We start from the raw sequence: 13,684 nt of genomic DNA, 5'->3' as shown, positions 1-13,684 counted from the left end.
GGTTGTTCATTTAAAAGAACTGATATTTAGTTACTACTGTATAAATTAAAACATGATGCCACTTGATAATCTAAGAGATGCCTCTGACCTTGACGTAAACCACTCCATCACTGTAGCAGCTGGTCGGGAAGGAGGAAGGAAGTTGGAAGGTGCTGGTTGTGAGGCCACGCCCAGGAGGAGTTACGCAGCATCGTCCAGAAGTGCGATTGGGTTGCATCAGTCATGCATCCTCATAACATCGTTGCACGCTATTGAACATAATCTTCAATAATTATGATATGTCTGCTATAATAACATTAGACAAAAAATAGGTGTTTGTTTTCATTTTGTGGAAACATTTCCTCTATGTAGTCTCCTGTTGAATTTTTGAGCCGAGCGCATTGGTTGCCTCCTTCCACTGACTCCGCCCAGTCTTGCAAACGTCCGCGCTGTTCCGTTTGGAAGTCAGTAGGACATGTGAAGCATCCACGCTCCTCCATCTCAGGACTGATCCCCTGCAGCCACCATACGCAGTATGAGTGACCGACCGGCGCCAGCGAGCAGCACCACGATGGAGAGTGTGAGTTAAGAGACTTTTGAAACGCATCGTGTTTTTACTCTAGAGACTCGGGGTCCGCAGCGTCTCCGAATGGATTGCAACAGTTTTGCCCCAAACTTGTGTAAACGACACCCGGTTAAGTTTAATGAAGAAAGTAAAGTGATTGTAAACAGCAGTCGGCATGGACGCGGCATTACTGCTTTATTACGAAGCAATGCGTCAGGGCGACGGGAGCCGCTGTCTGGCCAGTAGCGTCTTCGTGGAGGGTGGCCAGTCAGCCGCTCGTATGAAGCGATGGCTGCTGCCTGACAAGGTGGATGGCCTGGTCTTTAAGAGTTGACGGGAGGGAGGGGGCCGCAGCGCCCGGTGCGCGCGTTCGTGAACTCTCAAGAGTGACGCATCAGACGAGAGTAACTCGAAGCCTGAGATTTTACTCAGCTCCCGGCTCAAGTTCGCTGAGACGAGGAATCATTTCATTCATTGCCGTGGAGCGTTACGTTGTTAGCAGCAAGCTAACCTGCTGCCAGGCAGCGAGCCTCCCACCACAGTGCGTGACTTCATCCTCGCTCCAACCAATGAAGGCGCAGCGGGATGAGAGGCCTCTGGCAGGCTGGTAGGATTTGAGAAGGACCTGCTGCAACCCCGGATGCCGCAGAAGGCCCGCTGCCTGCCGTAAAGCGAAACTAGATGTCGTGAAATGTGCTTTACTTGTGAGATTGGTTAGTGACGTGATTCAAACACGTGGAGGATGTTTTGGTTTTTCTGCTGACTGCGTCAGACGTCCTGAATCCACAAAACAAGGTTGAAAGGACGGCGTGGTCACCATATAATCGTAAAAATGAAGGAACCAGAATGTTAATGTTAGCAACAATGTAAGACAGGCTTGTAACAGGTAACTACAGTGTTAGCTATTTTACAAATGTAACTGGCGGGAAAACACGGTAAATGAGACTGTAGAAGACTGAAGGTGGCAGAATTCTTCTCTAAAAGCTCACACTTCTGCTCCGTGTGTGTGTGTGTGTATGTGTGTGTGTGTGTGTGTTGCAGTTTGATGTTCACGAGGAAGCAATGCCGAGGAGCGGGAGGATTTCTGCGCGGAAGTCTAAGCCTCCAGTCTGTCCCTGCTGCAGGACCGACCAGGTTATTTTCTTTCTCACATTGTGTTTTGCAGAGTTCTCATTCTGATGTGTGTGAGGACGTTCAGTAGGTTCTATTGTTGTATTTCCTTTTCCCACTCAATAAAAATTAAACACAAATACAGCAAGTGATGGATTAGAATAGTAGATCAGCCTTTTTATTACAGGGGAGACTGAACAAATGATCCCATACACACCACTAAAATGAGGAATAAAAAGCAGCCGGCTGAGCCTGCAGTAGTTTTTTAACAAACCTCAGGTTTGGTGTGGCGATGCAAAAGATGAGCTGTTGGGCGCTTCTTAGAGCAGCGGCCCTCCACTGGAGCCTCTCTTACTGTGTGCAGGCCTGCCCGTCAGCTGGAGCCCCTGCTGAACCTGTTACAGAAATGTATATTCTTGATGGGCTTTGTTTCACTGAGTTCCCAGTTAATTAAGCTGTTCATCCAGGTTGACCTAGTGAGGACCTGTTTTAATGTCCCAAGTGAGATAACAAAAGCCTGCTGTTTGCTGGTTAACTCTCCATCCTCTGCTGATCATCCCAAGGCCCAGCACGCTGCCAAACGTTCCCAGAAGAGGAAGCAGGCCTCTGGGCTCAGTCCCTCCAAAGTGTCTGGAGACCCTCCAAAGGAGCTGAATGGGACTCCTCCTCCTGGGCCCTCCAACCCACCTGCTGACATTCCTGAGCCACTGAACAAGAACTCCATCTCACCTTCTGATCTACCAGTGGTGTCCAATGTGCCTCCCAGCCCAGAGCCCTCCACTGCTGCAGAGCTTGATGACGGCCCTTTGACCTTCCACAACTGCTCCCTGACAAAGTACCAGCAGCTCTACAAGGAAGTGGTGGATGGGAGCCTGAGGTACATCCCTTACACTTCTGATCGTCATCGTCACAGTTTTACAACCTAAACATCTTGATCTTTCCAGCAGAATTGAAGCTTCTTTTTTTTACCAGATCATTTTGTTCCCATCTTCACAGATACAAGAGTGGCCGTCGCCGTCCATACAGTTTACAGCTCGGTCAACGTATAAAGCAGGAGCTGTGGGAGCGACTGAATCGTCCTGCACTGTGGACGTCGGTCAATGAGGAAGGACGAGTGTGTGTCAGTATTTCATACGGGGAGGGAACCCATCCTCCCTTTCACAATGTTGATGTTTCACATGAGCCAAAACCCCAGCAGCCACCAGAAAAACAGCAAAACTAAAGGAACACACCAACTCTTTGTGAAATGCAGTTACCGCCATCATTTTTAGTGCCGGACGAGCAGATTGATACCCTCCTCTCCTGTCTGTGTGCAGCACGGAGTTTCATGGCTCTTAATGAAATATGATGGTGAATTACTGTCACTTCATCTTAGCCAACTCCCCTTACACAAAAACTACGCATTGTCACTTCAGTGCAAGAGTCAAGTCCTTGATGAGCTCCTTTTTAATCTCAGATTCACGCAATGAGGCATTGTTTCATTTTACCACTTTCCTTCCTCGTGAGGTCAAAGTGGGAAAAGTGAATGTTGAAGACCGATACGTTGAAGTATCAAACACCTGCACAAGTGTACAGGTATTGAACGCGTTATTTAAATAAGAAGAGTTCCTGCTGTTATGCTGTTTTAATCACGAGCTCGTCAGCCGTATTTATGTGATGCTAAACCCCACCACCGTTACCTCATAACTCTTGTAACTGTGATTAACTGAAGACGAGGGTATCGACCTGCTTGTCTGGTCCTAGAGAGGATGGACTCACTCTCTCCACCTTTTGTATTTCATCTCAGCATCTCATTCCTGCCTACACATCATGACAAAGACACCACTGTTAAATTACTCTAGAAGCACTTAATGGTTCGGGGCCCAAAAACCTCTCTGGTCTTCCTCATTATGAGCTATCAAGACTTTTCAGGTCACCTGAGACCGTGTTGCCTTCCGTCTTTGCACTCAGAACTAAACATGGTGCTTTCCAGTCCACATGGAACAAACTACCAGACAAGACAGTTCTGTTGCAAGTCTCAGTTCTTTTTCAATCCCGACTGAAGACTTTTCTGTTTGTCTTTCATTCAACCAGATTTGTGGCCTGTGATCAGCATCTTGTGATGCACCTTTGCTTTCTATGCTAATAAATTCAATGTGCCTTTACCAAAGATCATTGAGCTTCAGGCTTAATACGCCATAAATCATTTTAATAAATGCTCATAATGACAATAAATTCCACTTATTTCATTAATATCAATTTTGATGTATTTCATCAACAACTGTATCTGATTGTCGTTAATGGCTGATATTTGTATCAGTACCAGCATGTACTGCCATCACAGGACATTCAATGTCAGATCAGCCTGGAAAGAATGCTTTCATAAATAACAGTAAAAAGCATCAGAGATTGAAGTCGACATCTACATTTGGGATAATAGAGAGCAGATTGTGATGATAAATCCATTCATTTTCTTCTGCTTATCCTGTTAAGGGTGGTGGTGGGGGGCTCCAGCCTATCCAAGCAGTTTTTGGGCGAGAGACAGGGTTCACCCTGGACGGGTCACCAGTCCATCACAGAGAGACAGACAACCATTCACACTCACAGTCACACCTACAGTCAATTTAGAGCAGGGGTGTCAAACTCATCCAGTAAAGGGCTGTGTGGCTGCAGGTTTTCATTCCAGGTGAGCAAAAGCAACACCTGATTCTACTTAAATCAAATCAGTTGTGTCCACACAGCTCATTTGATGGATCAGATGTTGTTTTTCTCGGTTGGAATGAAAACCTGCAGCCACACGGCCCTTTACTGGATGAGTTTGACACCCCTGATTTAGAGTATCAATCAGCCTCGTCCCCTCTTGATGGCTTTGGACTGTGGGAGGAAGCTGGAGTACCAGAGAGAACCCACACAGGAACAGGGAGAACATGGAGACTCACACAGAAAGATCCTGGAATGTTATTGCTGTGAGGTGACAGTGCTAACCACTGCACCACCATGCTGCAGCTGTTTTCATCATCATTACAATTATATTATTATAGTGCTTTTAGATAGGAGGGGGTCCAGACAAAGCTGCAGAAGTCAGCTCTGGAGCTCAAAAGACAGGCTTATGGTTTGATGAATTATCACCATATAATATTCCAATCAGGAGAGGTGTTCATAGAAAAAAAATGTTCCTGGTGCTTGGATTCCACAAGGACATCATTTCAGAGCAGCTGAGAGGCCGATCAGAGTCCAGACCCAAGTCGTGATGGCAGTGGAAGTTCAACCTGCATTTACAAAGAGGGATAAACAGTGTTAAAGCTCACTTCATTGAGCATCGACCAGCATGTTCTGTCTTTTATGGGATCCTCTGTTGCTGGGAGGATTTCCACATCTACAAAAGTGGGTTTACATTGGAGTAAGTAAACTGAACTGAAGCAAAAATAACAGCTTCTTTAATATTGGACCGGTCCCTTTTCCCCCTTTTTAGTATTTTGACTTTTTGTGTTAAGTAGCTCATCTACTTGTTTACAACATTTCATAACCGGCCGTGGCAACACAGAACCTACTGCTACGTACCTGCATACATGAGGAAGGATAAACTGAGTGCTCGCTTCTCTGGACAACGACGAGCGCGCTCCCATCGACGTTAGCTAGCATGCACGACTTCCGTTTTGTTGTTGATGTTACGAGTAAAATATGAAGAGAACGGCCTGTAACTTAATAGAAACATAGCGAAGTTAACCTCGGACAATCGTTACATCTAACCAAGCAATGCTGGATCGTTTTTGAAGTGCGTTTCGGTTTGTAAACGTTATTTTGTCCGCGGGCATTCGCTGGCGCGCTCCTCGCTAAAAGTACGGTTGCTGCGATGATTTACCCATAATCCTTTACGATCACCAGGACTCGACAATGGTACACATTTGACAGCAGAGGGCGCGGCTGTGCCACATTTGTCGGGATTGAACTCTTTGAACTCTGCGGGTATGTTGTGACTCAGTATGCGTGAGAAATGAGGCCCACAGAAAGGGGGTTAGGTGCATGTAGCTTCGTTTCAGTCAGGAGAAACATTTATAGGCAAAGATTATGTTTATGACGTATGAATACGACAATATGAGTCACTGACGCTTCGACTCCATGCGGACATCATTCGCATCCGCAGCATGGATGCCGATGATGGAAGCATAACAACCGAAAGGCCGCCGGTTCGGTCCTCACTTCCCCCGGTGACCAAGTATCCTAACAAGCCACTGATGAGCCCCTTATTGCTGCTGATGTGTAGAATGGTACCATGCAAGGTAGGCTCCATCATCAGCGTGTGTGTTTGTTCTTGTACTTGCTACTTATTGAGGACTAGAATATGTACTTAACTAACACAGTGAGGACATTTTTGGAAAGTGAGGACATTTTAGCCGGTGAGGGCCTTGGGAATGCTTTATATCAATGAAAGTCCTCACAAAGATATAAGTACAAGTAAGCACTTTGAGTGCCGCTCAGGTAGAAAGGTGCGCTATAAAAATGAGTCCATGTAGCAGAGACAGAGCCCCTAAAATTAAAGCGCGCAACCCGCTATAGATCTGTGACACCCAGGCTTGAGGCCTGCCAGGCAAGGGCCGCTGACGCTCGCCGGCCTGTGGAGCAGCTGAACGTCAGCAATAATCTCGACAGATGAGCGGAGATGAGAAACCCGATGTCTATTGAGCCGTTCACGTTGAGAAGGAGCAGTTCTGATTATCTTATTTATCTATTTATTTATTTACCCAGCCACCCTGGGCTGGATCGCCATGGCAGGGTCGCAGGGTGTCAATGGAAGAAAGAAAATGAACAGAAGAGGATTCCGGAGCGCAGAGTTCTCACCCGACCCGACAGAGCAACCACGCAGCGCTCTGGAATTCAGCAGGTAGGATCGTCTTTATTTTCCTCACAATAAACCACAGGCAAAGATACAAGTTCTTTTCGTTACACAGGCAAAGATACAAGTACTTTTCGTTACACAGGCAAAGATACAAGTTCTTTTCGTTACACAGGCAAAGATACAAGTACTTTTCCTTACACAGGCAAAGATACAAGTACTTTTCCTTACACAGGCAAAGATACAAGTTCTTTTCGTTACACAGGCAAAGATACAAGTACTTTTCGTTACACAGGCAAAGATACAAGTACTTTTCGTTACACAGGCAAAGATACAAGTACTTTTCGTTATTGATTTTTTTCTGATCTGTACAAGATTTAAAAAAGAACATTACAATACGAACACAAAAGGTTTCCAAATCTTGAATTAAAGGGAGCAAAGAAATCTTACTGTCTCTTCCCCTTTAAGAAATCAATTTACAATGTAAAATGTTTTTGTTTTAATACATAAAATAGATAAAATACCAACAAGCCCATTGTCACTTAAAACCTTTCGTTCTTTTTATCCTGGGATTTTTTTTTCTGATCTGTATCAATAAACTGTGTGCTACTAATTATATTTCATAAACTTACTGCTTTGAATTATATTTTAAATCTCATGTTTGATTTAGAATCTTTTTCCTTGCTTCAGATTGATCCAAACTGATTTCTTTCACGGAAATGTAACGTTCCATCAATTTTGTCCTAAATCTCGATTTCGAAAAAACAATGCTTGCTCCCTTTAAGTTAAAATGGCCTTTTATTCCCTCTTTTTCTCTTTTTTTTGAGCTGTATAAGATTTAATGAAACAGGAATCTTTGAAGGCGTCGGATTTAGACGTTGGCTGATCCCAGTTTAGATGGCCAGTTAATGTTATTTCATTATAGTTCAGGTCAGCTAATTGCTGATTCAGAGAAGTTAGCGCTTCAGCAGTAGCTGATGGGGGTCTCTTGCAGCTCACAACAGCAATGAGAAACCCATTAGAAATTTCAAGATTTATGGCTAAGAACTCAAACTGTTTACTGATTGACTTTAACTGCAGGATGTTAACATTAACTTTTGATTTACAATAAATTGCAACCCCATCCACTTTCTTGGGATGGCTGGCCCTAAATAAATTACACCCTTTGATGGAGATGGCGTTGTCAGAGTAAGATTCACGAAGCCACGTTTTAGACCGAACAATCACATCTGCATCAGTTGGTGTTGCCCAGATGTACACCACTCTTTGATGGCAGACTATGAATATTCAGATGGATTAAACCTAGCTCGGTCCTATCCTTAAATTTAGCAGGTGTGTTACAAATAGCAGCACCAGGACCAGGATTTGGCTGGATACCAGAAATCAAGAGTAAAATAAACAACAGAAATCTTTTCCTAGTAATTTTAAGGTTGCTAGGTGTTTCTGTTTTGGAGTGTAGTCTAGCAAGCAGCATGACAAGAGACTTAGCGGATTCTATGATTCTAAGACAGAGGTGCAAACAAAACATAATCATTATGCAAAGATAAAAGGATCCATGTAAGAATGGGTCAGCACTCGTTCACTTCGTTCACACAGTTTGGTCCCAGAAGAATAAAACGGCATGCAGGAAGCGGTGTATCGCAGAGCAGGGTGGATGGAACAGGCCGCAGGCTTCAGAGCAGGGTGGATGGAACAGGCCGCAGGCTTCAGAGCAGGGTGGATGGAACAGGCCGCAGGCTGCAGAGCAGGGTGGATGGAACAGGCCGCAGGCTGCAGAGCAGGGTGGATGGAACAGGCCGCAGGCTTCAGAGCAGGGTGGATGGAACAGGCCGCAGGCTTCAGAGCAGGGTGGATGGAACAGGCCGCAGGCTGCAGAGCAGGGTGGATGGAACAGGCCGCAGGCTTCAGAGCAGGGTGGATGGAACAGGCCGCAGGCTGCAGAGCAGGGTGGATGGAACAGGCCGCAGGCTGCAGAGCAGGGTGGATGGAACAGGCAGCAGGCTTCAGAGCAGGGTGGATGGAACAGGCCGCAGGCTTCAGAGCAGGGTGGATGGAACAGGCCGCAGGCTGCAGAGCAGGGTGGATGGAACAAGCCGCAGGCTGCAGAGCAGGGTGGATGGAACAGGCCGCAGGCTTCAGAGCAGGGTGGATGGAACAGGCCGCAGGCTGCAGAGCAGGGTGGATGGAACAGGCCGCAGGCTTCAGAGCAGGGTGGATGGAACAGGCCGCAGGCTGCAGAGCAGGGTGGATGGAACAGGCCGCAGGCTTCAGAGCAGGGTGGATGGAACAGGCCGCAGGCTGCAGAGCAGGGTGGATGGAACAGGCCGCAGGCTGCAGAGCAGGGTGGATGGAACAGGCAGCAGGCTGCAGAGCAGGGTGGATGGAACAGGCCGCAGGCTGCAGAGCAGGGTGGATGGAACAGGCAGCAGGCTTCAGAGCAGGGTGGATGGAACAGGCTTCAGGCTGCAGAGCAGGGTGGATGTCATCACTTGTCTCTGTTTGTGATATTGCCATGGTAACCAGCCCATAAATTAAACCTGGAGGGTTCAACAACGTCGAAAAAAAGCAGCTACAAGCAAACTTCAGGACCAAACAAAATCTGGATGTCAATCCCTGATAAATCACTGTGGCAGGCTGGATATCGATACATCTCAAGAGTCTATTTTTATTGCGATCATGGCTCAGTAGTTATCGTTTGCTCATCTCCCCTTTGTCTTTGCGCGTGTGTCTTTCTTGTGACTTTTGCTATGGCGTCATATAGCTGTCAGAATCATGAGAGCGCAAATACAAACTAAACGAGCACAGGATCAGGAATTGAGGGCAATAAAAAAAAATAACATAAAAGTGAGTGGTCAAAAATAATGGCAATCAAAGTTTTTGTCTCGAGCGTGTAACTTGTGACAGAGAGCAGTTGTGGAAGCGGTAGAAAAAAATATCGAGAGCGAGGAAACATCCCAAAGCGAGCGAGCGTGGAAGCGAGCAGCGCCACGGCTCCACAACTGCTCTTTGTGTTTGCGCTGTCAGTAGTATGACAGCGGTTCGACGGCCCCGCCCCTTCAGACACCCCATTCGCTAGCGGGTTTCCCTCTCGCCATTTCGTCGGGGGAGTTCTCCGCGAGCGGAGGTGCGTCGCAGAAACGCTTCTCCATCCCAGGAAACCTCACCACAGCCATCGAGTAACGGACCAAAGACTCGGCGAGACCGGCGCCAGCGAGCAGCACCACGATGGAGAGTGTGAGTTAAGAGACTTTTGAAACGCAGCGTGTTTTTACTCTAGAGACTCGGGGTCCGCAGCGTCTCCGAATGGATTGCAACAGTTTTGCCCCAAACTTGTGTAAACGACACCCGGTTAAGTTGAATGAAGAAAGTAAAGTGATTGTAAACAGCAGTCGGCATGGACGCGGCATTACTGCTTTATTACGAAGCAATGCTGCAGTACGACGGGAGCCGCTGTCTGGCCAGTAGCGTCTTCGTGGAGGGTGGCCAGTCAGCCGCTCGTATGAAGCGATGGCTGCTGCCTGACAAGGTGGATGGCCTGGTCTTTAAGAGTTGACGGGAGGGAGGGGGCCGCAGCGCCCGGTGCGCGCGTTCGTGAACTCTCAAGAGTGACGCATCAGACGAGAGTAACTCGAAGCCTGAGATTTTACTCAGCTCCCGGCTCAAGTTCGCTGAGACGAGGAATCATTTCATTCATTGCCGTGGAGCGTTACGTTGTTAGCAGCAAGCTAACCTGCTGCCAGGCAGCGAGCCTGCGGCGCAGCGGGAGGAGAGGCCTCTGGCAGGCTGGTGGGATTTGAGAAGGACCTGCTGCAACCCCGGAGGCCCGCTGCCTGCCGTAAAGCGAAACTAGATGTCGTGACATGTGCTTTACTTGTGAGATTGGTTAGTGACGTGATTCAAACACGTGGAGGATGTTTTGGTTTTTCTGCTGACTGCGTCAGACGTCCTGAATCCACAAAACAAGGTTGAAAGGACGGCGTGGTCACCATATAATCGTAAAAATGAAGGAACCAGAATGTTAATGTTAGCAACAATGTAAGACAGGCTTGTAACGGGTAACTACAGTGTTAGCTATTTTATAAATGTAACTGGCGGGAAAACACGGTAAATGAGACTGTAGAAGACTGAAGGTGGCAGAATTCTTCTCTAAAAGCTCACACTTCTGCTCCGTGTGTGTATGTGTGTGTGTTGTTGCAGTTTGATGTTCACGAGGAAGCAATGCCGAGGAGCGGGAGGATTTCTGCGCGGAAGTCTAAGCCTCCAGTCTGTCCCTGCTGCAGGACCGACCAGGTTATTTTCTTTCTCACATTGTGTTTTGCAGAGTTCTCATTCTGATGTGTGTGAGGACGTTCAGTAGGTTCTATTGTTGTATTTCCTTTTCCCACTCAATAAAAATTAAGCCTTTTTATTACAGGGGAGACTGAACAAATGATCCCATACACACCAATAAAAAGAGGAATAAAAAGCAGCCGGCTGAGCCTGCAGTAGTTTTTTAACAAACCTCAGGTTTGGTGTGGCGATGCAAAAGATGAGCTGTTGGGCGCTTCTTGGGGCGGCACGGCTCAGGGGTAGAGTGGCCGTCTAGCAACCGAAGGGTCGCTGGTTTGATCCCCGACCCTGGTGACCATGTCAAAGTGTCCTTGAGCAAGATACTGAACCCATAATTGCTCCTGATGAGTAGGTTGGCGCCTTGCATGGCAGCCTCCACATCAGTGTGTGAGTGTGTGTGTGAACGGGTGAATGATATGACACCGTAAAGCACTTTGAGTCCCGCTAAGGTAGAAAAGCACTATGTAAAATGAGTCCATTGAGTCTTGGAGCAGCGGCCCTCCACTGGAGCCTCTCTTACTTTGTGCAGGCCTGCCCGTCAGCTGGAGCCCCTGCTGAACCTGTTACAGAAATGTATATTCTTGATGGGCTTTGTTTCACTGAGTTCCCAGTTAATTAAGCTGTTCATCCAGGTTGACCTAGTGAGGACCTGTTTTAATGTCCCAAGTGAGATAACAAAAGCCTGCTGTTTGCTGGTTAACTCTCCATCCTCTGCTGATCATCCCAAGGCCCAGCACGCTGCCAAACGTTCCCAGAAGAGGAAGCAGGCCTCTGGGCTCAGTCCCTCCAAAGTGTCTGGAGACCCTCCAAAGGAGCTGAATGGGACTCCTCCTCCTGGGCCCTCCAACCCACCTGCTGACATTCCTGAGCCACTGAACAAGAACTCCATCTCACCTTCTGATCTACCAGTGGTGTCCAATGTGCCTCCCAGCCCAGAGCCCTCCACTGCTGCAGAGCTTGGTGACGGCCCTTTGACCTTCCACAACTGCTCCCTGACACAGTACCAGCAGCTCTACAAGGAAGTGGTGGATGGGAGCCTGAGGTACATCCCTTACACTTCTGATCGTCATCGTCACAGTTTTACAACCTAAACATCTTGATCTTTCCAGCAGAATTGAAGCTTCTTTTTTTTACCAGATCATTTTGTTCCCATCTTCACAGATACAAGAGTGGCCGTCGCCGTCCATACAGTTTACAGCTCGGTCAACGTATAAAGCAGGAGCTGTGGGAGCGACTGAATCGTCCTGCACTGTGGACGTCGGTCAATGAGGAAGGACGACTGTGTGTCAGCGTTTCATACGGGGAGGGAACCCATCCTCCCTTTCACAATGTTGATGTTTCACATGAGCCAAAACCCCAGCAGCCACCAGAAAAACAGCAAAACTAAAGGAACACACCAACTCTTTGTGAAATGCAGTTACCGCCATCATTTTTAGTTCCGGACGAGCAGATTGATACCCTCCTCTCCTGTCTGTGTGCAGCACGGAGTTTCATGGCTCTTAATGAAATATGATGGTGAATTACTGTCACTTCATCTTAGCCAACTCCCCTTACACAAAAACTACGCATTGTCACTTCAGTGCAAGAGTCAAGTCCTTGATGAGCTCCTTTTTAATCTCAGATTCACGCAATGAGGCATTGTTTCATTTGACCACTTTCCTTCCTCGTGAGGTCAAAGTGGGAAAAGTGAACGTTGAAGACCGATACGTTGAAGTATCAAACACCTGCACAAGTGTACAGGTATTGAACGTGTTATTTAAATAAGAAGAGTTCCTGCTGTTATGCTGTTTTAATCACGAGCTCGTCAGCCGTATTTATGTGATGCTAAACCCCACCACCGTTACCTCATAACTCTTGTAACTGTGATTAACTGAAGACGAGGGTATCGACCTGCTTGTCTGGTCCTAGAGAGGATGGACTCACTCTCTCCACCTTTTGTATTTCATCTCAGCATCTCATTCCTGCCTACACATCATGACAAAGACACCACTGTTAAATTACTCTAGAAGCACTTAATGGTTCGGGGCCCAAAAACCTCTCTGGTCTTCCTCATTATGAGCTATCAAGACTTTTCAGGTCACCTGAGACCGTGTTGCCTTCCGTCTTTGCACTCAGAACTAAACATGGTGCTTTCCAGTCCACATGGAACAAACTACCAGACAAGACAGTTCTGTTGCAAGTCTCAGTTCTTTGTCAATCCCGACTGAAGACTTTTCTGTTTGTCTTTCATTCAACCAGATTTGTGGCCTGTGATCAGCATCTTGTGATGCACCTTTGCTGTCGTCTTTTTCTTTTATTTAAATGTCCAGAAAAAAACAATTTCCTGGTTGTTTTCTGTGCTAATAAATTTTTACGTGCCTTTATCAAAGAACATTTGGCTGCAGGCTTCATTCATCCCACTAAGGGAAATTTGTTTGCGCAAATTGTTGGAGACACAAAACAAATACATCTTTATAAGTAATGGCAATAGATTCTCATGAAAAGTGCATAATAAAGACATTAAAAGCAGTAGTTTCAGCTTTTAACCCTTAATTATATATTTTAAAACCCTTTTCAATAATTGTATTAGAATTTTGACTCGCTAGCTTGACTAGCTGATATTTGTATTACTGACAAGTTGCAGGTAAGGTTTTTTCAAAAGTAGTAAGACTGATATGACCGTTAGTTAAAGTAAAGCAATTTAAAAGCATCATCATCAGAGAGAGATTTAAGGAAAGGTGGCAAAAGCAATGCAAGGAGGAGAGTAGTATCATAAATATAACAGAGAAATGAGGTAGAGATAAAAGAATATTTTTTGTGGATAGAACTGATTTCATTCCTTATACTTTTAATCCAGTGCATTTATTGCAACAATGCACAAGGATTGTTATTATTACCATTATGGAGGG

At 46.4% G+C, this 13,684-nt stretch overlaps 2 protein-coding genes across 8 annotated transcripts; both read left to right on the top strand.

Moving 5' to 3' along the window:
• Positions 1-447: 447 nt before the first annotated feature.
• LOC147258590 (uncharacterized) lies at positions 448-3,857 on the top strand. Of its 4 annotated transcripts, none has more exons than XM_086208519.1 (4): positions 448-559; positions 1,586-1,678; positions 2,218-2,531; positions 2,651-3,857. In XM_086208519.1, exons 1-4 carry the CDS (start codon positions 515-517, stop codon positions 2,874-2,876), a joined length of 678 nt encoding a protein of 225 aa, XP_086064645.1. In that variant the 5' UTR covers positions 448-514; the 3' UTR covers positions 2,877-3,857. The 4 variants fall into 4 exon arrangements, with proteins under 4 accessions (XP_086064645.1, XP_086064648.1, XP_086064646.1 ...); XM_086208522.1 differs by lacking the exon at positions 448-559 and adding an exon at positions 878-1,339; XM_086208520.1 differs by lacking the exon at positions 448-559 and adding an exon at positions 878-1,430.
• Positions 3,858-5,613: 1,756 nt separating this feature from the next.
• On the top strand, positions 5,614-13,149 carry LOC147258589 (uncharacterized). 4 transcript variants are annotated; one of them, XM_086208517.1, is made up of 5 exons: positions 5,614-5,913; positions 6,380-6,515; positions 10,665-10,757; positions 11,525-11,838; positions 11,958-13,149. In XM_086208517.1, the coding sequence occupies exons 3-5, from the start codon at positions 10,686-10,688 to the stop codon at positions 12,181-12,183; spliced, it is 612 nt and encodes a 203-aa protein (XP_086064643.1). In that variant the 5' UTR covers positions 5,614-5,913; positions 6,380-6,515; positions 10,665-10,685; the 3' UTR covers positions 12,184-13,149. The 4 variants fall into 4 exon arrangements, with proteins under 4 accessions (XP_086064643.1, XP_086064642.1, XP_086064644.1 ...); XM_086208516.1 differs by lacking the exons at positions 5,614-5,913; positions 6,380-6,515 and adding an exon at positions 9,536-9,701; XM_086208518.1 differs by lacking the exons at positions 5,614-5,913; positions 6,380-6,515 and adding an exon at positions 10,383-10,571.
• Positions 13,150-13,684: the final 535 nt, after the last annotated feature.

Source organism: Aulostomus chinensis, chromosome 7, assembly GCF_037954235.1.
Source record: "Aulostomus chinensis isolate RoL2024-O1b breed Wild chromosome 7, RoL_Achi_v1.0, whole genome shotgun sequence".
Taxonomy (NCBI): domain Eukaryota; kingdom Metazoa; phylum Chordata; class Actinopteri; order Syngnathiformes; family Aulostomidae; genus Aulostomus; species Aulostomus chinensis.
This window is presented reverse-complemented; position numbering and strand designations above follow the sequence as displayed.